General features: G+C 48.4%; 1 protein-coding gene across 1 annotated transcript in view; it reads right to left on the bottom strand.

Annotated features, from left to right (window-relative positions):
• Window positions 1-1,400: 1,400 nt before the first annotated feature.
• The window catches only part of LOC116952551 (transmembrane 9 superfamily member 2-like), a 47,045-nt gene continuing 23,797 nt past the window's right edge, over window positions 1,401-24,648 (bottom strand). The window contains exons 12-18 of the mRNA XM_032971998.2: window positions 24,063-24,120; window positions 23,159-23,318; window positions 17,656-17,807; window positions 16,138-16,249; window positions 12,618-12,789; window positions 10,941-11,026; window positions 1,401-1,775 (exon numbers count right to left, since the gene is read on the bottom strand). Coding sequence (XP_032827889.2) covers window positions 10,959-11,026; window positions 12,618-12,789; window positions 16,138-16,249; window positions 17,656-17,807; window positions 23,159-23,318; window positions 24,063-24,120 — 722 coding nt within the window. The 3' untranslated portion in view covers window positions 1,401-1,775; window positions 10,941-10,958. The remainder of the gene's footprint in view (window positions 1,776-10,940; window positions 11,027-12,617; window positions 12,790-16,137; window positions 16,250-17,655; window positions 17,808-23,158; window positions 23,319-24,062; window positions 24,121-24,648) is intronic.

Raw genomic sequence — 24,648 nt, 5'->3', positions numbered from 1 at the left:
AGGTGAAGGCGCAGCCCTGCATTTGCCAACTCGCACCGCTGCTAGCAGAAGGGCCTCCACAATAGGGAACTTGGGAGCCCCCTCAAGGGAGTAGTTGGCCTACTCTCCCATGCTGGCCAAAAATGTGATCGACATCAACAACACTAACCCAGAGCTGAATTTCCAATGTTTTTATTTTTTCCCAGAACCCTGATATTCTGCATTGCTTTGAGTAGGAATTATCGCCCATAAGGTACTACCGCTAGAGCGCAAATGTACGTCTATCAATGGTAAATTCTATATTATTGTGCCCTGTATTCGTAAAGACCGCCGTGAGATCGTGAGGATACCATAGAGGTCGAGATGGACGGAGCTGGATGCCAACATAATTCCAGAACCAGCAGTAGGGGACTTGTCTGGCTGAAATGAGGCACGGTCCTTATTCCCTTTGACTTAATGAGGCACGGCCAAATGTGTACAGTATGGATATTGTGAAACAAGGCAGGCGAGGGAAAATGGCTGGGATTTGCATTTGTGATATTTTATGGCAGATTCGTGGCTTTTTGAAAGAAAAAAAAATCACGGCGTAGAAAGAGATGTGATGAAACATTTCTGGCGAGGCATTGGTAGTAGCAACTGGCATACCAGCGGGGGTGGTGGTGTAGTAGGTGGCGGCGGGGGGGGGGTATCGACTGGCTGGGAGTGAGTGTGACAGAGCGTGGTATCTGGGAACGGAGTAAGGTGGCATCGCGCCCGATTACAGGCACCTCGGCGCCAGCCAGACACGGGGAACACGTGGGGAGGAGGGCTCGTGGGCGGTGGAGCAATTTCACGGTGGGATAGTCACACGTCAACGATCCACATGTCCACCGCACGCCGAGGCACATTGCCGGCACTGTGTACTGCTGCCCCCTCGCTAGCCGTGCTCGCAATGCACCGTCTCGCGCCGGCCACGTCACCACCACCATTCGCGAGATTGGCAGGGACGAAAATGAATGCGAGCGAATGGATGAAGGGTGTGACGATTGCCAAACACCGGCTCGTCTCTTCGGAGGCTTTAATTTTGTTTGACATGTGCAGACACAGACGAGTAGCCGCCGGAGCAAGATATAGGAACCGTGTTTTGCACACTCCTTGTAATTGTTTCGAGGCATGATGACGACGGTGATGCTGTCGGCATGTTTAATGGTCCACTAAGTGGCGGCCAACAGAGAGAAACGTGCCGGAGAGGACGTCCACCGCTGGCATGGAGCGGTGCGATCGCTTGCACGTGAAAGGTGCCAAGTGCATCGTTGCATCGCAAGGCCGTGAGAGATGAGACGCGGCTGTGGCAGGCCTTTGCCCAACGGCGGATTGACCGTGGCCGATGATGACGACGACCTTTGCCATCTCCACAATGGAAGCGACACGTGCTAGCGACAGACTTTAAGAAATCTTTATTATCGGATGAGTTCTTTACAGAGACAAAGTAAGAAAGTAAACAATTACAGAAACTAAGCCAGTAAAAAAAAAGATCATAAATACTTAAATCATTTCCCCCCGAAAAGACAATCCGTGATTTCAAACAATACACCAATAATGTGAACAAATCCGATGAAAATTTACAAACGCCAAAGAGAAATACCTTCATTCTGTATGTACCTGTGTGTGTACACTGTTTAACCCATTCACTGAAGAAAAAAAACACACGGCGAGAAAGAATAATAATAAAAATAAACCCCATTCCAGATCGCAACTCGTGGACACAATATATCCCTTGACGAATGAAGCCTTCTCACCTGTCTCCGAACATCTCGCTACAACAAAGAGGGGAGGGGAGGGAGGAGAGGGAGGGAGGAGAGGGAGGAGAGGGAGAGAAGGCGGGATGATCAAACCCGGCAATCTTTGCGGTAGGGCCCTAGGACATCACGCGAGTTTATCGTACTCCGACGCTCAGGTAGGAGAAACTCATGTGTAACTGGTTCACCAGGTGGGCACGGGGGCAGCAGCGGCAGCAGCAACCCCCCCCCCCCGTATCGCCGCGGGACACTAATCGCTTGTGCTGCGGCATCCCATCCAACCCCCAACCCCCTCCCCCGGCACCACTTCGCCAGCGCTCGACAAACATCAATTAGGAGGGAGCCAGGTGTCATGTCTGAGCGCGCCTGAGTGGATGTCTGTTCACGCATATGTAACGTGCATGTTAAACCAGTTGTGGGGGTCTTGTTCGGCCACCCACCCACCCCTAACCCTTCCAGACGCACCGGTAATGTTTTTTTTTGTTCGAGATTGAGACGATTGCCGTGTCGTCATCCCCGATGTCGGCGTTGGCCGGCCACCCACCCCCTCGTAGTGCGCCACGGTACTCGGCGTCCATAGTTGCTACTCGCTAACAGCACTTGCCCCAGTAGTCCGTTAGGGATATAGTGGGGCGGGGTCTTTTGATGTAAAATTAAGGTCATTCCAAGGTTGGGTTTTGGCCAGATGAAAGGTTGCACTCGTGAGCACGTCATGTGCTGCCCTCCCATTGTTAGACTGCGGAATAACGAATGCCACGAGGTGGGTCTTCCCTTTACCTGCCACGTGTGTAACCGCCTTCGGCTGCCACTCTTTTTGTTTCGTCCAGGAGCCCGGGGATGATGAATTGCGAGTAATCACTGAGCTCTGACCAGCGAAAACGATGTTTTACAAAGCGTGCCTCTTACATTCATATACGCAACACATCGAAGAACAATATTACAGATTAAAACATTAAAATAATAAAAGAAATATAAGAACTTAAAAAAAAAGCCTACGTTTTTTTGTGACCTTGATAAGCTGTCCTTTTCATTGGCACTCTGCCTCCCCCCATAAAATTTATACCAGCGGGAGGCTGTCCGCTGCTTACTTATTACCGAAACTTCACTGCAGTAACCTGCCATTAATGTACATACAGCCACAAAATTGTTGCTTGTGCTAGTTCTGACTATAGTGGATGCTTCATTAGACAAAGGGAATGTGCTTGACTGGATACGGGCTTCAACAGCAGGGTCAAAAGATGCTCAACGCGACAATGAGCACTGCAATAGGCGGCGAGTGGCGGCGGGGAGGGTGCGTATGTGTCAAGGTGTCATCTGCGGCAGACAGCTGGGACCGTGGCGAGCAAGAAAGTAATTAATCTCGTCTCCAAGCCAGGTTTCCCTCAACTCCAGTCCTCGCAGCCCACCGCGATCAGCCTCTCTCGATTATAACCAATGTTCTTCGGCCGCACGCCGATGCCGTTGCTACATGCGCCGGATGGTTTGCTCAACACGTGCACCCCGCCCCCCCCCATGTGACGTGGGAGAATTCCCGCTGTGAATTGAGAGCGGTCGTGGCTGTGTGGGTGTACACGCGTGCGTCACGCGAGACGTACATTTCCTATTTAAATGCAATACATCTTGAATGTCTATGTATGGATGTGCACGCACGTGTATGTGTGTGTGTGTCACATTAAGTAACGCAGTGGCGTTTCAAATTAAAGTAAAACTAAATAATTTGGTAATTTCGCGTTGGTAGTTGTGCACGCAGCGCACACGAGCAGGTGCCTCTAACGTGCTATGAAGCAGGGCCATTGCCTGAAACGTCACCTATAGATATTCTTCCGTTTAAGGCCCACCGTTATTTTACGAATGCGTTAAGGTTCATCAAATATAAATAGAGGCCATGCATGCGTGTACACAGTAGCAGGTGACAAGTGTCTCCTGCTGTGCCCACGTGGTTGTCCCGCGCGATACAGTACCGTATCCTTACTCTCACGTGGAACGTGTTTAGCAATCATCATACACGTGCAGCGTGTAACAAGAGGAGACTGGTAAACATGGCAATGGTTACCGTGGTGGGCCACAAAACAACGGAGTTGTGCGAACTTAAAATCGAATTAAGCAGAATTCAGTTCCGTTCGTCCCTCCTCTTGTTCGGGAACGATCGTGACCAAGTTTCACGGCTCAACCTCGGGGTGGAACGAATGACCTAACGCAGATTTGTGGTTTTTAATGTCTCGATACAATACTCTGCACCGCTGATACTACAGAGGATAAATTCAGAGAGACGGTGGCCAGCCGCCTTAGCTTTAAACTCATCCAGGCGAACCAAGAGAAGCACATCATTTTTTTTATGAAAAGCGGTCGTGAAAACAGCAGCTCACCAGCTGCTACGCTTTGCTCTTTGCCCCCAAATGTTATCACGATTGCAGCCCTCGGCGTCACATCGCGCGAGACGAAAAATCCAATCTGAACCCTCGCAGAGCAATGCCACCATCCGCATTGTTGGCGAACGGCCCGCGGAAGCGGATATCACAGAGCTACCCATGAGGTCCCTTCCCTTGACCTCTGGTCAACTCAGTTGCGAGTGCGGGCGAGGTTCGGCACTTTCCCCACTCGCTCTGCCGTCAAGAGATGACACGTTTGTCGCATGAGTAAAACCGGTATATTTGCAATTCGCAGAGCTCCCGCGTGGCCACATTAAGAGCACGAGCACATTTAATTTCACTTCGTTTGTTTCCTGCAGTCGCCGGGTGTGACCGGGCAGAGTCTGTCAACTCACGCTACGCTTGAGGACCCGCTTTCATTGCAGGTGGCTGAAACCCGGATTTGGAACCCAGGATCTCAGCAGTGCCCAGCTCAGCACTCCGACCTCCGAAACACCCGGGGGGCCTTGCCTCTACCCGGCTGTGTTTGAATAGAGCGTGTGGATAACAGCTGGGCGACTGTAGTCACCGGCCACACGAGAGCTGTTGGGGCACAACGAACTATTTCCTGCAGTTGCCCCCACAATGAATGGCAGGTTACAGCAGGGCCTAAAGCCAGAGCAGCTCTTCCATCTGTGCAAACACGAATTTCCGAAAAGTTCAATCGCCCCCCTTTGCTCGCGTCGACACCGCAAGACCGGGCGGGGAGCGCCGGGCCAGGAGGCTTGGCGGCTGAGTGAGCAGCTTCTGAGTTGGAAGGTCGCGAGTTCAAGTTATGTTTTGGAGAGGGGGGGGGGGGTTTGACTCGGCCGGCCAATCATCCATCTCGGGTCGGTAAAATAGATACCACGTTTATGGACGACAACCGTTAGATAGGAATTTATATTGGCTCAAGGCTAAGACCTGATGTTGAGCACCACCTCAACACCCATTTGAGCAAATCAGTTTGAATTCACCGAATGTGTAGATTACGTTTTACAAGCACAAATGTTTGAATGCCAATGTAGCCGCTATTTTTACTTTGCAGGGCTTTCCGTTACATTTACGCCATTGTCGAATACAGTTTGTAAATAGATGAATCTGTGGGACAACGTATGCAAGCTTAACCCACGGTATTACCGCAGCTCAGGTTAAATGTACGGTTACAATAAATGTTCAATTCTTAGAGAGGCCCAAAACCGTGCATATAAGGTATCCCAGAAATCCATTGAACAAAAGCGTGAATTATTGAGACAGTTTTAAAGTGTAAGGCATATTCAGGGCCACAGCCAAGTCCTTAACTTCAGCCGGGTCTGTCCACATAAGTGAGCTGCGAAACATTTCCACACCCGGCGGCACACCACGTCCAGTAGTGCCTTCCGCTATGGCTGTGGCTACTGCTGGCCACACACCTACTCCATCCAGTCTACCAGCAACTGGGGAAACAAGCCGAACGAACACGAGTGTTTTTTGTTTTGTTTACGCACGCCCCCCTCCCCCCCATCGCAGAGAGAACGGGACGTTGCAGGCGTTGCCCTGCTACTGCGAGCACATCATCATCTGGCTTCAACGTGCAGCAAGAGAGCGGGGTGTACAAAAAAATCTGTTTCGTCGATGAATGAATGTTACCGTTTGTCCATAGGCCGGTTACAGTTCGCCGCACTTTCACCGCGTCGGCGCAACCGCTGCGGGCGTTCGCGAGATCTAAAGGAATTATTACGAGGGCCATCCCTCTCTCTCACCCCCATCCCCGACTTTAAATAAATAAAAAAACACAACCCTCTACATAATGAATCGAACAAATAAACAATTCGAAGGTCTTTGAAGACGCTGCGCGAACGGGTCGGCGGACGCGAAAGCGGTCAACGTGGCGGCAAGATGGTGTCCAGTTGCGCGCCACGCTCGCGTCAGCCGTCCGCGTTCCATGGCGAGCGGATTTGTATGTTTTTTTTTTTGCAAACGCTTTCCAGCCAAGGTTGAAAGGGTTTATGCGTCGGCTCCATCTGTCCGTCCGTAACAGGGGCGGTGTGGGGTATGGGGTGTGGGGTGTGGGGGCAAACTATAGCTCTCATGAAGATGATCCGATACGAAGGAATCTGCTGTGGTAAAAGTTGCGCGGCTATTCGGGGCTCGCGCGATTGAAAACTCAACTCGTTATTTGGAGAGGGGGTACACTGTTGCGTCGGCAGCGGGTGTTAAAAGCACAAATATTAAAGCTGGTCAATAACACTGCTTTAAAAAGGAAAAGTAAACGATAGGCGACGTTTTGGGCAATGTCCCTTCAATGATGTGCTCTAAAGAAGGGCCATTGTCCAAAAGGTCACCCATGATAGGACTTCCTTTTAAGGTCAGTGTTGTTATTGTTGACAAATTTGAGATTTTGGACAGAGAAAAAATTGGGAGAAATGCATTTAAGGCGTGCCTGAAACTTGGAAGACACAAACCAGAGCGAAGAAAATTACCATTTGAAAATACGCCCTGCCAGCGAGCTCACGGTTGGTTCAGAACTGCTAATTACTTTCAAAGACAATTGCATGTCGGGAAAGTGTTACTTATCCAACATGCATACGTGTATTTCCAAACTTGTTTCGGGTTGGAATCATCATACTCTACCCCAACAGTGTGTGTTTATCCCATCTTTAGCATATATTAGTATAGGACATCTTATTCAAATAAATAAACCATGTAGTATTTGTCATTTTTGTGATCGTTTTATAAAACAGGTCAATCTTTTACGCTTTTCATGGCCATTGTTTTGTAGTTCTTTTTTACTCCCCGTTTGTACTGGAAATATTAAACTGGTAGCCTTTCATTAGTCAACGCCGTATAAAACAGTTATCCCCCCACGTAACATGGTTAAAGTTGCAACAAGTCAAGCCACCAAAATTACACTAAAATATACATCACACAAACTGCACCTTTCACCACCCCTTCAGTGTGTTCTCTTTTTATGAATCCGTAACTGCAACTTAAAACAGGATATATATTTTAGAGCATTTAAACCCTGGGAATATAATGGGGAAAAGCTACATTATACAAATTAAAACTTATTTTCAATGGCGACATTAAAATGTACTTGCCAATTATAATACAAAAGCATGTTACAACGTATATAATTTTACGTGTATAAGTGTGTACGGCAATTGTAATGTACAATTATCAACCTTTTATGAAATAGCCTTGCGGAATTAACTTACCATTATGTTTTTGAGTAGTATCTGTCCATAAGGAAACTGGGCGGTGCATACATGGAAAATGGACAGGCAGATGTTTTATCCAGCCAAAAAACAACACGAGTCCCACTCTTCACAACACTGTTGAGTAATTATGATAACGGAGATAATAACAATGCATCGATTAATAAAGTCTCTACAGACTCATGGCGAGCCATCCATTCGCGTGTAAGAGTCCACGATTTTCCATCTGTATATGCTGGACGGTGGTGGGAGCGGTGGGACAGTGGTTTGGCGCACAACGCTGTGAATCCCGGCCACGGTGACGATTAGTGGCCGGCGATGTCCAAGCTGGCCCTGAACCCACCACCCTACCCCAAGCCGCACTGCCCAGCCAGCGCGGTGCGGTCCGGTCAAACGACCCCCATAGCGGACACACAGCACTGGCAGGCTTTCACCCAGCAGCGGATTGACAGAAAGGGTTGTTCAACAAGTGTTTACAGAATGAGTTCACGTGACTCCTGCAGCCACGAGAGGCTGCGAAGATTCACCACGATTTCGTATTAGGGAAATAATGTTATTTTGACCACCCTGGATCGGGGTGAATCTTGAGCACCCCGACTGATAAATGTGTTAAAGAGTTGGCTGCAAGGTTCGTGGGTTATTTGCATCAATGCCGTCAACGCTCGATCACCAGGGCAATGCGGGGGATAAAACAATAATGCACAATGCGTGTAAATCAGGAGTGAACAACGGGTTGTTTACAACCTACGTGGGAAGGGAGTGAAGGCGCGGAATGTCAAGTCTCGTTTATCACTTATTAAAGTGCTCGGGCTTCCTCGCCGACACGTGCGTGGTCATGTGGGCACACGACTCGTTGGCCCTCGAAGAGGATCGCACGACAACTACTGAAGCAGCATCACGTGTTTAGGATATTCACGCGGTTACTGAGCAATCGTAATAATCCACCCGTGTATATAAAGTGTCAACTGTACATCACACAGTGGAGCACGAACGTAGCACTTGCACTGAAACAAAAGTGGGTGATAACTTGTTTTTCTAATTGTCGAATTCTGAGTTGGGAACACGGCTTCGGATCAGCTGTGCGAGGAGGGCAGGCGGTTAACGCCGCTTCTTCCAACTGCGCTCGCTAACAGGCACGACGCACGCATTGCAATATGAAAGCAGTCGACGCTACTTGCGACTTCACGGTGCGATTCATACAAGACGGGCTTCTAAAACATCCATGACGGCGCAGGGCCCCTCCTTTAGTGACCGAGCGATTGTACGCATCGGTTTACTCCGTGTTCATGTCTCTCTCTCTCTCTCTCAAGTTGTTATGAGGTGCACGGGGCAGTTCATACAGCGGCCCTCCAAATGGATCACTTTTTGTTTAAGGGGGGGGGGGGGGGGGGGGATGGGCAAAGCTATTTATTAGCGCCATATTTCCAGAGAGTTGTACGTGTTAATTGAGTCGTTTAAAAAGTGTAATCATTGCAGTCTAAACACCCCCCCCTCCCCCAACCGAGGCATCTGTGCACAATTTAAAATGCGAGGAGGAACGCGCGTGCCCATTTGTGAACGTGCCAGGCATTCTCCTAGAAACCCTTCAGAATGTCCAGTCCTTCGTTCAAACCACCGATGTGGCACCGATGCAACCCCCTCTCTCTCTCTCTCCTTTGTATGCAGTGCGAGCAACACCCGAGACTTGGGCAGTAGGCACGCAAGTTATAGATGTGGCACCACAGCAAAGGGCTCCCCCCCCCCCCCCCCCCGTTCAAACTGACACAGTGTAGCGGCCAATTAACTAAATGTTTGCAGTGTAAAGTATTCACTATGAACCCGATGGTGAACGCAACCATGTAATGTAGTAACACTCTGTTTTGTAATCTACAGTAGGAGCAATTATTAAAAAGCGGATTAAACAGTGACGAGTAAAAATTAGGTCGAATGCTGTGCAAATTATTGGCGAGACGCTGTAGCCGAGTGAAAAGGGCACTGTGAAATCGGCACCGTGGAATCGAATCCAAATCCTTTGCATGGTAACATAGCAGCCCAGCAGCCTATCCCCTCGGCTACAGCGACTCCACGCAGTAGACACTGCTTGCTTGTTGGAGCTCGTCGCTGAGAAACGTGCAGAAACGTCTCGGGCTCTGTCTCCTAGGCCCCTACCTCCTCCTCATTGCTCTCCCCCCCCTCCCAGTTCCTTCGTACCACAAAGTCACATTTTTCAACAGTCGGTGCCACGCATGATGGGGATGAGACGGATTTGGGTGTGCAGTCGATTTTATTTACACTTAAACGAATATAAAACCATGTAAGGATCACGCCCATGTGTGTTTTGTTTAACGACTAAAACTACTATTTTGTGGGTTTTCACAGTTGTGCCGTGTAGCTCTCGGATGTTTATTCGGGTTGTAGCGTGCTTTGTTTGGAATGATTCCTGACGAGCAAATCAGTCGGAGATCATAGGCCATATGGCCTTCAATAATACAGGTTGTTTTATTTTTTACCTACGTGACTTTACCGAATAGAACCAAAGAGTATGGATCCTTGCAGTCACGAAAGCTTCAAATCTAGAAAGGTTTTTTAGGGTTAGATCACGTAAATAAATATATGTGTCGTGACAGCCGATGTATTAGAAGCCAAAAGTGGATTTCCTGCTCAAATGTGACACTGAGGCTGTGTTCAACTCCTGTTTACCGCAGCCCTTGGCGAGTGGCATAAACTCCTCATTGCCATCGAGGAGGTGAATTTATGCGTAGGCCATCCACTGCTCACTTACCCAAAAAGTGGTAATCGTTTTATCGACCCCGGAGGGATGACGGGTTGAGTCAACCCCCCTCCGCGCCCACCCCACCTAGAATTTCAACGAGCTAGCGTCCGATCGCGAGCCTCTCGCTCTGCTGCCAAGACACCTGGCCCCCGCATATAAGAATGGCATGAATACCAAAATGTCCTTAAGTGGCTATCACGCTGGACAACGGTGCTGTACAGATCGAAAACAACATGGAAGTGCAATGAAGCACTACTTCGGTACAAGAGCTGGAAGCTTTACCCATCTTTGTGGCTCGAACTCCGGTGTTATATAAGAGCTGGGGTCATCGGGCCAAACGGGGACAGCCACAACCGTGCACAGCCCCAAGCGTCATTACGTTGGCCTCGTTTAGAATTTGCAACTTCACGCAACAGACACACCATCCTCGGACACACTACGCTTCGTTCTTTAACCAGTGCCAAAAAGGCATCCTTACATGATTTTACAGGGGGAAAAAAATGAACGCACCAGCGCCGTAAAAAGAGCAACAATCCCGATTCCAACGTCCCACTAATATGTGCTTTTGCTCAGAAAAATTTAGTTAATGCAAAAAAAGTAAACGGGGAAAAAAAAAGCGGTAATACATTTTTTTTTTCCTTTGTTTATATCAATGTGACCTCCCGCCTTCTGCCCCGACTTCTCGATTTGGGAAAAAATCCCCGTCGCGCTCAAAGTACGTGCACAGCATTTACACCGTCCGAAAAATGTTTTTTTGCGCAAACACGCTCGAACACTTCCTTCTTTTAAACCACCCACCACCCACCCCACCCCACCCACCCACCCACCCGACCGCCCCACTCCTCACTCATTCGATGTGGAATGTTCAGTCCACCTTCACCACGCTGTAAATCTTCCGCACGAACCAAAAGCAAGCGAAAAATCCGATGGTACCTGCAAAAGAGAACCAGAGTAACCTGTCATTTTACAGATGAGACATTCAGGTTACACCTGTTTTTTACCCAGGAGTCTCGCCGAGCATGAAAAACAAACTCTTCTCGGGAGGGTCCTGTCAAGGTTTTTGCAGTTGGAGGTGATGCTTGCTGTGCGTTTCCCAATCGACTAATATCACCGCATCTTTTTTCTAATTTAGAAAATTTGGACCCTGACGCCGGCACACAGTGGCGGCCTACACGTGCAAATGACGCTGTGAAGCAGTGTTATGGTTATTACACTCGCAGCATTAACCAGGGCGGCCGCTGGAATCCAACCGTGAACCTCTGCAACAAGCGGCGAGCTCTTAACCGCTGGGCCGCGTCACCAGCCAATCAAATCGTGACATTTAATTTAATGGCGATGAGGGCTGCGAATTGCTACAAGCCTACAACGAATTTAAAGTAGATTAAAAAAATGTATTTACTCTAATTACTAAAACACATCTACAAATAATTACAGTGAATAATCTGTTAAACTTATTCCCTGCAGTTTTCAATCTCACATCCCTTACAGGCACACACCAATGGAATTGATCTCTGTGTGAGAAGGAATGTCAATCCTCATTATATTAAATATCAGGCTAAAAATATTTCCAATCATCGCCATCAACCCACATCGCCTTAGAAGTGAGACACACGCTGAATATACGATGAGCAAACACGTTGAGCTGGGCTACTTTCCCGGAAACCTGGGTTCAATTCCAGACCGCAACTGAACTAGTTGATGTGTGTCCCACCCACCTCCCAACCCCGTGCCCCCCCCCCCCCCCAGATTCATCAACCTGCATTGACAAAGGTGGTGAAGTATGGTCAATCAACTCCCCCAATTGACATCACAGCGTTGGGAAGTCTTCATCCAACAGTGGACTTACAAAGGATTGAAAATTATTACATCAACATCTCTATCATTACTACTAAATTATATTACGAAACTACTATCTAAACAATTTAAGCAATGGTCCTCCATCATAGCAGGTGAACTAAGCTGTTTAACTTGCAATGGGACAACGAGTTAGGACAAAGCATATCCACAATGGTTCAGGTTCAGTATGCATATATGGATGTATGTTGAACTTCTTTTGCGGCGTACGTAGCCAACCATGTTAATCGGATATGCTGGGGGAAGGACAACAAACCAAAATCAAAAAGCAGTTTGTAAATAAATTTAGATTTTAAAGTGCATAGCTCCGGTGGCTTCCATAATATCGGGAGGGAGAGCGTTCCAGATGGCCGCACAAGCACGTCTGAAAGCGCCGCGCGATGCGGTGGCGACCATCTTTGTTCGGTGGCTAGCCAAGAACCGCTTCGAGGATGAGACAATCAGGGTTAACAAACATCACGCTTCACCCAGTGCAATGACCCAGTGACATCGTGTGCTTGGCACAGGCCCTGGTGCAAAGATTACAACGGATACCCACCGCCCCGTTGTCCCAATTTCCCCCCCTCCCTCTGTAGCTCGGCGCTCTGGGCTCCCTCGGGCCCCCCGAGATGGGCCTCGGCGCAGTCGCACCGCCTACCGCACTTCCGGCAGCTACGCCAGTGGAGCTCACCGGTGAAGAGGAAGAAGAGGAGCACCATGATGAGGGTGTAACCGAAGTAGAGGATGGTGCTGGCGAGCCCCTCTATCTGCAGCTTGGACACAAAGTAGTGCACGGAGTAGATGAAGAGGTAGACGGCCGTGAAGCCGCTCGTGAGGAACGAACGCCACCACCACCGGTAGTCCTGCAACATCGCGCACACGTGCGCGTTAGTAGCCGATTTCTCAACGCGTACCAAAACGCAATGCATGCGTTCGTTCACTCACCGTACGGGTCTATAACCTTTCTGGACACGCAAGACAGTCACCGTCGACCCTCGACAAAAAAAATTGTTGTCAGTCTATAACGTAGTTCGTAAGTATCTAACTGCAGTTGCGCGGACCTCCTCCCACGGCCTTGCAGATAACAGGTAAGTGTAGAGGGTAGTGTCAAGAATGTGTGCCCATGATAAAATCACCAGGAATGCACCCGATCTCATCAGATCTCATCGGATCTCAGAAAGGTAAGCAGAGGTCGAGCCTGGATGGAGCTTTGTTGGGTGACCGCCATGCCAATAAAACAGCTGTAACAGGCATCGTGGGCAGTAGAGGGCAGTACAGCAATAGCCACGGTTCTTCTGTACTTCCCCCATACAACTTCACCAACCGGCACTGACCAGCGTGGTGAAGTATGGTCAAACATTCCTATTACATTCAAGTCTGATGATGATGATGCCGATGCACTTCGCGAGGAGGTGAAGATAACTCCATGTTAGCGTCCAGACTTGTTTTTGGGGGGGGTTTAAAAAAGTATTTTTTCGCTCGAAAAGATGGGACAAAAAGCTTGGTCCCCTTTCATTCCACTGCGCGGTGAAGGGGGGCTATACCGAGGCGGATAATTGTGTCGCAGGACCGCGAGAGGTTGGCGGTTAATTCATTCAGGTATTCCTGATGTGATCTCGTGTACGGGGGAGGAAAGGGGGGCTCTAGTCCCAGAGTAATTTTTATTCCATTATTTCTTCTGTCCTCCCCTGTCCTACTCCTGCCTCTCTTTCTGATTCATTTTTTTTTCCGCCGTTCCCTAGGTCACAGTTGCGGAGCACCTTGGTGCGTAGCCCCGGTTCTTTGTGCCTTCTCTGTGTTGTTGTTGTAGAAAGAATGAAATAAAAACTCACATCCATCAATAACCCCGTGGCCTTAAAAGAGACAATATACAACACGCAACGTTGCAGGCATTGCCATTTAAGTGTTCCGAAGACAGGAAATTACCCAAAACGTCGCCGATTACACATTTTTTTTAAGGCCGCAGCATTATTCATAAATTTCTTGGGGTCTTTATAATTGTGCTTACTCTTTGGGTCTTTCGGTAAAGTCACGTAGATAGAAAAATGTAACAAAAAATCACGTTTCCATCGCAACACAAGCAATCGTCTTCAGGTGACAAAAATACAGCAGGCGAGAAAAATAGCGAGAGAGCTACTGCAGCAAGAGCTTATATAGGTTTTAGATGGGTACAACCCAAGGGTAAGTGGGCGGGGCTAGAGATGGAATTTACAAGTAATATACCTAACCCATTGCATTGCTCAAGATTAGCATGCCAATGTGTTAATGTAACCCCTCAACTACGGTACTGAAGAAGCCATTGTATTGCTAGAGATTGGCATGTCAATGTGTTAATGTAACCCCACGACTATGGTGCTTAAGAAGCCATTGTATTGCTCGAGATTAGCTTGTCAATGTGTTAATGTAACCCCTCAACTACGGTACTGAAGAAGCCATTGTATTGCTAGAGATTGGCATGTCAATGTGTTAATGTAACCCCACCACTAAGGTGCTTAAAAAGCCATTGTATGGCTAGAGATTAGCATGTCAATGTGTTAATGTAACCCCACCACTACGGTACTGAAGAAGCCATTGTATTGCTAGAGATTGGCATGTCAATCTGTTAATGTAACCCCACGGTGACGGGGCTGAAGAAGCCATTGTATTGCTCGAGATTAGCATGTCAATGTGTTAATGTAACCCCACGACTAAGGTGCTGAAGAAGCCATTGTATGGCTAGAGATTAGCATGTCAATGTGTTAATGTAACCCCACGACTACGGTGCTAAAGAAGCCATTGTATGGCTAGAGATTAGCATGTCAATGTGTTAATGTAACCCCTCGACTACGGTACTGAAGAAGCCATTGTATTGCTCGAGATTAGCATGTCAATATGTTAATGTAACCCCACGACTACGGTGCTAAATAAGCCATTGTATGGCTAGAGATTAGCATGCCAATCTGTTAATGTAACCCCACGTTGACGGTGCTGAAGAAGCTATTGTATTGCTCGAGATTAGCATGTCAATGTGTTAATGTAACCCCACGACTACGGTGCTAAAGAAGCCATTGTATGGCTAGAGATTAGCATGCCAATCTGTTAATGTAACCCCACGTTGACGGTGCTGAAGAAGCTATTGTATTGCTCGAGATTAGCATGCCAATCTGTTAATGTAACCCCATGACTAAGGTGCTGAAGAAGCCATTGTATTGCTCGAGATTAGAGATTTGAATGTCAATGTGAGATGGCTCCTGCAGCAGCGGCTGTGTTAATAAGACACATTCAGCCAATTAAACGAGAGCCACCGCCACATCGAGGAAAAGGGAAGCAGCGGCTATGTCAGTGAGACATTTATCCTGTTAATGTAAAGACATTTAACAAGGTAATGCAACTCAGAGAGTCGGAAATAACTGTTAACATCGGCAGGTAGGATGGAAGCATCAAAGCCAGTTATGACTTTACCTCGTTAATAACATCCTTCCAATGATTGCTCAGTTTGTACCCATCTTCTAGGTTGAAATTGTATCTCTTTATATATCTGGATGGCTTCATGAACAAGTATTTCTTGATAGCCAGAGGGTTTGCATAGCACCTTCATCTTGGAGAATTCCATTGAATGTGTGCCCACAGCGTTAAAACAATGATCAGCCACGGCAGAGGTATTAGTCCAACCGTGTTTCAGATCTGCCTTGTGTTCACGAACACAGTCTGAGACGTGTCGCTTGGTTTCTCCAATGTAACTACTGCCGCAGGCACAACTTAGTTTGTAGACACCGGGGTATTGCACGTCAGGGATCACATCCTTCACAGATGGGATCAGATCACGAATTGTATGCACTGTGTTGAATCGAACCTGGATCTTGTGTTTGCTCATAATATTGGAATTATTTTTGGTGATCAACGGATTGTGCAATCCGAATATCCATTCACCTTGAGGGCTTGGTGTACGTGCGCCAGTTCACTGGCTAGGTGGTGATGGTCGGAAATGCAACGAGCCCTGTGGTGTAGAGTTTTGATGAGGGAATTCTTCTGGGCTGGATGGTGGTGGGAGTCAGGTTTTAGATAGGCATCCATGTGGGTGGCTTTCCTGTAGACAGTGTCCCAATGAGCCATCTGGTCTCTTTTCGATTAAAATTGTGCTTGTGCACCACTGCCAACGCATCAGCATCACCAAATAACCATGCAAAGATGGGGCTTTTGGTTTATAGAAGAAACATCAGAAGAACTCTAACCTCAGCACACAGGTGGAAGTAGCAGAGAAGAATAGTGGTCTCGGAGCAGGTGATGAGCAGAATGATGAACACCAGGAAGAGGAATCCGAACATGTAGTACATCTGGTGGGACCTGCACAGACAAAGCACAATTCTCCTGTAAGCGCTGCATCATTAGGACATTTACATCAAATCTCATAACGTGCCGCACGGAGAGAAAAGCCATTAAGATCATATTAAGCCATGATTGCATAATATTGTGCCATATTTTGGTCTCTGAAAATGTGCTGAGGCAACAAAACTGCACGAGCATTAGCGCCGGCGTTGCAAAGACGTTTTGCATCGGGGCTTTTAACGCTAGACTCTGATGTTTTTTTTTCCAGAATTGGGAAGGTAATTTCAATAAAAGGCAAATGCGATACTGAAATAAGCACTTTCCAGCATCGTATAAACACCTCCGTTGAAACGAGGTGTGTTTAAATTGTGTTAAAATTACCCCGTGCGCCCGACTTCGATGGTTAAGTGTTATTACCAAAAATAACGCACGTTCCAAAGGCTTTTTCAGCCCTCCTACCAATGCAACAATAACTGTCCTGGGTGTGCCAATTCGAACGTGCTTTACAGTTGTGGCACTGCAGTAGACGTCTTCAACTGTTCAGCCATCTCGTTGTCGACAGTTTAACACCTTTCGTGACCAATATTATCCATAAGACGTTTTTGGGTTAGATCGCGTAAATATAAATGCGTCATTAAACCCGCCAACACCCGGCGACACAGCCAATGAGTTTGGTTTGTCACGTAAACAAAACATGCCAATTCGTTGATAGTTCAGCACACCGGTGTGTTGGAGTAAACCCACAACATGTACGTGACAAACCTTACTATTTGGCTGTGTCAGGTGGTGGCGGGTTTAACGACACATTTATATTTCGTTGTGGACAGCTCTCGCTTCGCTCATCTGTATCTTGAGCTCGGCAGCACAGCCGAGAGGAAGACCACGGCCAGAAAGCGTGGGCCCGATGCAATCAGCTCGCGTGCGAGGCAACCCCGTGCATTGTTGCATCGTGAGACATGGCGATGGCTCGAGTGGATAGGTCCACGAATGCTGCCGACCAATATAAAACATTTTTTTTTTAAAGAGCCGTTCAGCAGAGGCCCAGAATGTCAAGCCTCCAGCAACAGATTTACCAAAGTTCAAATAAATAAAGAGTTCACACGCCTCTTGATTTAAACAAGGTCATGAGAGATTCGGAAAAGGGAAAACAGTAGGGAATTCCAAAGGGCAAGCAATGCGAAGGAAGGATAAGGAGAAAGAGTCGTGTTGTGACCTGCAGTGTGGTGGTTGAACACGATGTGCAAGAGACAAGTCAACTCAGGTAGACCAAATCCTGAACACGGGTGGAGGAATCATTTAGTGATGTTGACAGGAACAGTAACCATGTTAGTAGCGATAGAAGAGCGATAAGGAGGCGACTGGAGTTGCTGATGGCGCCTCGCAAACAGCAGAGACATTTGCCAGTGACGTTTGTTGGCACCCACCAGATGCTGTTGAGGATGAAGAAGAGCTGGATGAAGATGCATCCGAAGGGAAGAATTCCTCCCATGATGATGCCGGGCAAGGGCCGCGTGTAGAGGGACTGCGTAGGGATCTCGCGCGGAATCTGGTTGGTCCTCACTGGGCACTCAATGACCTGCGGGCACAAGAGGCAGCAGTGATTTTTTTTACTTGCACCAGGGTGGCTCTGCACAAGCACAGGAATCCGCTCCGCATCCAGACGTCGTTAGCAGTTAAACGCTGGCACTGCCTAAAGGTGACAATCCAATTCTAACACTTTCTGTAAATGATGAGAAACTCCACGAGTGTGCAAGCAGGGTGGAAACAAGATTTCATTAATAAATAAATGCACGAAAAACGGGAAGCCTTGAGTTGGAAGATTATTATGCTTGTTTACCCAGGAAAGCCTCACCAAGGGCCTTGCCAAGTTTTGGCAGCAGGGACCGATGGTTGCTACGTACAATCCCGAAAAAAGTAATTTGCGGATTTTGTAATTTGTCGAAAATTGGACCACGATGCTGGCACTCAATGGGCTACTGTTGTGAATGACGCCAGGAGGCCTTCAACTTGTACTGTGAAGCAGACTGCGCATTATCCATTAAGATCATACACGTGCAGTATTAACCAGGGCAGAATGCTGGATTCCACAAATTTACCTCTGGAACAAGTGACGATTGTGCTACTGCTTGGCCATGTCAGCAACCAATAGTACATGGTGTTTTAAAACGATGCACCCAATTTCCAAGCAGTATATTTCACGATGGCAACATGTTACAATCACACAAAAAGTTACAAACGGTTTAATGAGTTAAGTTTTACTAACCATTTTATAAATGCTCTATGTGCCCTCCACCTGCTGTACGGACAACATCGAGACGATAGTTGAATTCGTCCCAAACGCTTCTCTTCTCACGTTTCCCGCTGAGGTGCGTGGTCGCCCTGTGCTCTTCCCCTTACATCAACAGCAGCCCGTTTCCTCAAATTGTCGGTACCAACGACGAATGCTCTTTGACATTGGTGGATCAATGCCAAAACGCCGTTGAAACGCACGCTGCACCACAATTACGGATTCAGTCTTGCTGAACTGCAGAAACGCAAAACGCCCCTTGTGTTGCGGGGGTCACCGTCTTGCAAATTACTGAGGCTAGGGGCTGTTTGTGCGCTGGGAGAGACATCTAGCGGTAATAATTTGAAACTCTATGCCCCGCCCTCTCTATGCCCCGCCCTCTCTATGCCCCGCCCTTTCAAGTGGCAAGAGTTTCATTCATGGGCGGTTCGTGGTTGCAGAGATATAGCGATTTCTAATTGGGCCCATAACACCCTGTATATTATATTATACACCAGTACTGTGACGTGATGCGACACCCAAGACACGATGGAAGGACCGAACCTTTGTTCAGAATCATGCGTTTTGCTGTCTATGCAATTTGCCTTACGCGCGTATCATTACTCTGAGTTGAGCCTTGGACAGTGACAGGGCAGGAACAAATCAATAAGCTTTTCTTATCTCAGGTTTCATGTAAGCCGACTCAACACCACCACATTGTGGTGTATGATAAGCAAAATAACCCACATGTGGTTAAAATCATCCTATGTTAGGCTTACTTTGAAGTTCAGTTTATGTACTGATCACATGCTTAAATGTACAGCACATTTCCAAATCCTATGCTGAATGAAGGCTTCCCCCACGCGGTGCCTATTATGGGGATTGTTTGACCAGATTTCACCACGCTAGTCAGTGTGGATGGGCGAAGGGGGAATTCCCAGGACTAGTCCGATATCACTCAAGTCTGCTATTAGCTATTGGTCTAGAATTGAATTCGGGTTAATGGTTAATACCACTGCACCACCACTCCAACTTTAATGACCATATAATGCGATAGGTAATTATTAGGCATGTAATGATGCATTCAATTATCAATTAAAATTGATGACACTTGTGATCCATGCATTCATTTGTGCATGTGAAAATCTATTAATTACAGTTCATGCCAATTACGTGCTAATTACATATGCCAATGTTACATTTAGGTTAATTGGGAACAAAAAAAACTGTAAATGAGATGTACAAACAAGACAGCGAAAAATAATAAATTCTTGAATCGAATAATGACCCCAAATTACAACAATGTCTTGTCACTTAAACAGTGGTAATTCATCACTATACACCTGGAAAGAATGGAAATTAGCGAAAAAGAAACAAAAAAATCCGCCATTACGTGCGGTGCCGTGCGCAATTTTTGTATATTTTATATTGCACCAAATTTTATTCATGGGGCATCAACTATAGCTTGATGGCAAAATGCCTCAATCACCGATACAGCTCTCCCTTTAGGAAAAAAATCTCAAGTCTCAGTGGGCCCCTCGGCTGCCTTTTAAATAACCGACTGCGAGCAATTGCGAAGACTAAAAAACGCGACCGCAATGACACCTGCGCTCCTGACAACACCCCGCACATCTCACGGCGAAATGTCCTGAGACTGCAGATGCCCAATTGTGCTCGATGCTAAAAAAAAAACAACACATCTCGCACCTTGGGACCTGGCAGCCGTAAAGTGGCAAATTAAAAACTGCTTTACTCAATAGCGAGAGTGCCAACGGCCCAATTCAAGTTTCATTTATTAGGTAGAGCCCTGTGAGCCATGCGGCTCTTAAGTCGGGTGCAACCGCAACAAACTAAATATGAATCTACATTGCAGAAAACTATTACACCACAAGCAGACCAAAATAAAGCTACAAAAACAATGTAACAGTAATCATAGGAACTGTGATTTTAAATTCAACAATAAACGATGTACATAACACGTACGACAAAACCTGCAGCCATAGCTGGCAGCACAACACTCCCAGTGTATGATGTGTGAGTGAGTCAGCAGCAGCGTGAGTGAGTGTATGATGTGCGAGTCAGCGTATGATGTGCGAGTCAGTTTTAGGTCGAGCGAGTGTATGATGTGTGAGTCAGCGCACGATGTGTTAGTCAGCGCATGATGAGTGAGTCCGTGTATGATGTGTGAGCGAGTCAGCGGCGGTGTGAGTTAGTGTATGATGGGCGAGTGAGCCAGCACACGATGAGTGAACCTGTGTATGATGAATGGGTCAGTGGTTGTGCGAGTGTATGATGTGTAAGCGCATGATGAGCGAGTCAGTGCATGATGTGTGAGTGAGTCGGTGTCGGCTCCCTCTGCTCGCGCCGTCGGCCCCCACCCCCCCGACTCCGTCGCCCCCCCCCCGGCTCCGTCGGCCCCCCCCCCCCGCCCCTGGCTCCGTCGGTCTCCAACCCGCTCTCCTCCAAGAGCTTCCCCTTCTTCAACTCCATGAACATGAACGCCGCTCTCTCGTCGCAGAGCGTCTTCTCGTCTCCGGGCACCATGAGCATGTCGACGGGCATGGTGCCACCGTCCGTGCCCAGCGTGCCCACCGCGGGCCTCAACAACCAGAGCGGGCCCGCGCTCAGCTCGGCCGGTCCCACGTGTCCCTACGGGGGCCCTCCGGCGGCCGCGTACATGTACAGGGATACGTGCAACTCGAGCCTGGCCAGCCTGCGTCTCAAGGCGAAGCCAGCAGCACTCCGGGTTCGGCTACCCGGCCGGCGTGCAGCCGCCTCCCGCGGCGTTAAGCGCCTGGCAGTATGCCATGGAGAGGCCCGTTTGATTCGCCGTGGGATTTTTACGTGTAAATATATATGCGTGCATACAAGCAAACGTACGTACGTACGAGGAGTGCGCACGCAACCTACCCACGAGCACGCGCCCACGAGCACGAGAGAAGACGAGAAGAACGAGGAGGGTGGAGAAGCGAAGGGACGGTTTGGGGCAGGGCTAAGATGAAGAGTGCACAGCGTGGTGCGGCGCCATTTACACCCCCCGTGCGGCTCAGCGTGGCGGCGCAACGGTTTGCCTCTCCCGTTTATCAATAAAATAAACAGACGAGTAAATAAATAACACGCGCGCGGGGGGGGGGGAGATGCGACGATGCCGACAATCTTCCGAAAAGGTTACCGCCCGCGCCGCGCGTGCACGGGCAGGCGCCATGCGTCCGCATGAATTGCTCCGGAAGCCGCGTCGCCCGCGCTTACCGGTGCCGGCCGATGCAACGTGATGTTTTGGTTTTTTTTTTAACCGGCGTGCGTCACAAAGGACGCCGATTGATTTTTTTTCCTTCCCCATATCCTGCAAAACTCGGCGACCGTTTTTCACGCTCGATAGAGGTGGGGGGGGGGGAGCGGGGGGGGAGAAAAAAGGTGGAGGGGAGGGGGTGGCGTGATGGATAAAAATCTATACGGGGCCCCTTGTGTGCGTGCGAGCGGAGCGAGAGGAGAAAGGGAAATCCCAGCAGGTCGCGTACACGTGCCGCATTTAAAGCTCTTTCATCAATCCACTGCTGGATGAGGACATCTCCCACGTGAGAGTTTTTTTTTTTACTCTGCTTCGACCTGGTCAGCACGGCTTGGTGAGGGTGGGGAGCATAGATGTCAAAGCATTGTAGTAGAGTACAACACTGGATTGTGCTGCACTGCCCAGTGTAGCCCTGCAACTCCGATGACAATGTGTCTGTGTGTAGCAGCCACACATTCAAGCACTCTCCAGGCTCAAGCACTGAAGGCGGTTTGGTGGAGAGATGTAAATTACGTCGCCTGGTATACAGGAGGTCGTGAGTTCAATCCCAACCCTGACGCCTGTTTACGTGACAAACCTTACTAATTGGGTGTGTTGGATGGTGGTGGGTTTAACAACACATGTATATATTTACGCGATCGAACCCAAAAAATAAACCTGTATTATGGATATTGGTTGCGAAAGCCGACGTGTTAAACTGTATATTTGGAGTTTGTCCGTTCTCCCAGTAGTGATGGATTTTTCTCAGGTGCTCCAGTTTTTCCCTCCACATTTACAAACATGAGTCGAGAGAATTTGGCAGCGATAAATTTCCACGTGACAAGCCACTTGATCGAGCTATCATTCGTGGCCAGGTCACTTCTGAAAAAGAGCTATATAGCTCAGTGGGCCTTACCTGGCAAAATACAAATAGTTTAGTTCAGTTAAGTTTTTTAGTAGACTCCCATTCACGGCTGACATCACCTGGCAAATATCTAAACCGCTCCTGGGCCTCCTTTAGGTCGACTCAACCTGGTAAAATAAAAAATAGTTTCGCTTTAGTTAAACCGTGCTTGGCTTACGGGATCCGACTTGGTCTGACGCATGGCAGGCGATCCTGTCAGAGGTCATGGGCTATAGGTTTTAGTAAAAAGTAACATCTGGACCAGTGGTTCCCAACCTGTGGTCAACGAATCATTGGTGGCCCACGACGCCATGGAAAGTGGTCCGAGGAACGGTCGCAGGTCCGACAATTTAGAGTCGTTAAGATTTACGTTAAGAAAAAAAAGTCATCGGTGCGCGCTGGTCCGTACCGACGGTGTCACCGACGGGTCCAGTAAGGGTAGGGTAGGGGACCACCGCTGTAGATGGCAGTCGCGTCCCATAGCCCTACCTCCTTCTTGAAGCCGACAAAAGCGCCGAGGAAGGTGAGCGGCACGGAGATGCAGAACCAGAGCGCGAGGATGGCGACGAGCGTGCCGAACGGGATGGCGGCGGAGGAGCCCTCGGCCCACAGGATGAGGTTCATGGTGAAGAAGTCGACGAACACGAGGCTGCAGGCACACAGCGGCCGGCGCTAGGTACGGCGTGGGCAACGTTTTTTGATTGTGTCGAGCGAAAGAAAAGCGGCAAATGATAAGAGCACCATTGTTCAACTCGTCGCATCACGCGTACACTTGGCATAAGCACCTTTATTATGAAGGGAGCAAGGCGATCACGAGCGGAAGGCGGTGCATTTGACAATGCCTGGAGTAGTTCCGCAGGAGGGGACGATGATTGGCGTCTGTTAGCGAAATGTATTGGGTCGGGTAGCCGCCGGTGCGCCACGGGTCACCACCCGCACAGCAGGTCACGTTCGGGTCGGAACACAGTCAAGTTTATCGCGGGTAATTCGCAGATCACCCAAGATTTGACTGTTTGAGAAACCGGAGGGTGCGCGCTCCCGCGAGAGGTCTGGCCTGAGCCGCACACCCGCTCGGGTGAGAGATTAAGCTAGTCTGGGTAAGCCGAATTGTTCCCTACCATGTGACAAATAAATACCTACAAATTATCATTAGCTTGCTTTCGCACATTAACAAAAACCCAACCGAGCCATCGGAAAAAGTCGATTGTCGTTACAGTATAAACCAGCAAAGGCTGTGGGACCCAACACTTGCAACCTTTGCAACAAACGGCAAACGCGCTACGCTTCGTTGTCAATCGTGGCACTTGAAGATTATGGAATGTTCAACCACTCTGATGTCCTTGTGTTTTCATATAGAGCAACATGAGGTGCCAGGTGTTTAGTAGGGATTTACCTTGGGCAAAGAAAAGCCGTGAGGATCACACTGGTCTTCCAACGTTCCCCTCCAAGTGCTGCAAAGAAAAAGTGCGCGCATTTTTGTTGTGAATGCCCTCTACAACTTTACCAATGTCCCACCGTGTCAATTCATTTTCGACGGGTTTCGAAAGTTAAAAAAAATCCCCAAAACAAAGCGCTTCACCAATTAAGTTCACGTATCAAAACGCAAAACTAGCAACTCTCTTAATTCTGTGGAGCTGATCCCAGGGACCTCTCCCTTCTGTCACACTCTTTAATGCCCCACCAACAACGTCTCTCGATCCAGCAACGAAGGCCTCTGGTCAAAACTTCGAGTTAACCTCCACTCAAAGAAAGGTCGCTCCTTCTCCTGTGCTGCTCCACATTTGTCTGGAACTCCCTTCTGGTAAATCCGCCCTGCCAGGACTATTTCCTTGATGAAGTCCAAGACCCTCCTCTTCTCCTCTGCCTGCGACTGACCTGCTCTCCATCTCCCTCTGCGAAGCGGTCTCTTTCCCTCTCTGCCCTGTAGTCCCCTCCTTCCTATGCAATATAATCCCAGTTCAACACGTAGGCTTTCGCAA

Source organism: Petromyzon marinus, chromosome 47 (assembly GCF_048934315.1).
Source record: "Petromyzon marinus isolate PM22_M1 ecotype Great Lakes invasive population chromosome 47, UKy_Petmar_22M1.pri1.0, whole genome shotgun sequence".
Taxonomy (NCBI): domain Eukaryota; kingdom Metazoa; phylum Chordata; class Hyperoartia; order Petromyzontiformes; family Petromyzontidae; genus Petromyzon; species Petromyzon marinus.
This window is presented reverse-complemented; position numbering and strand designations above follow the sequence as displayed.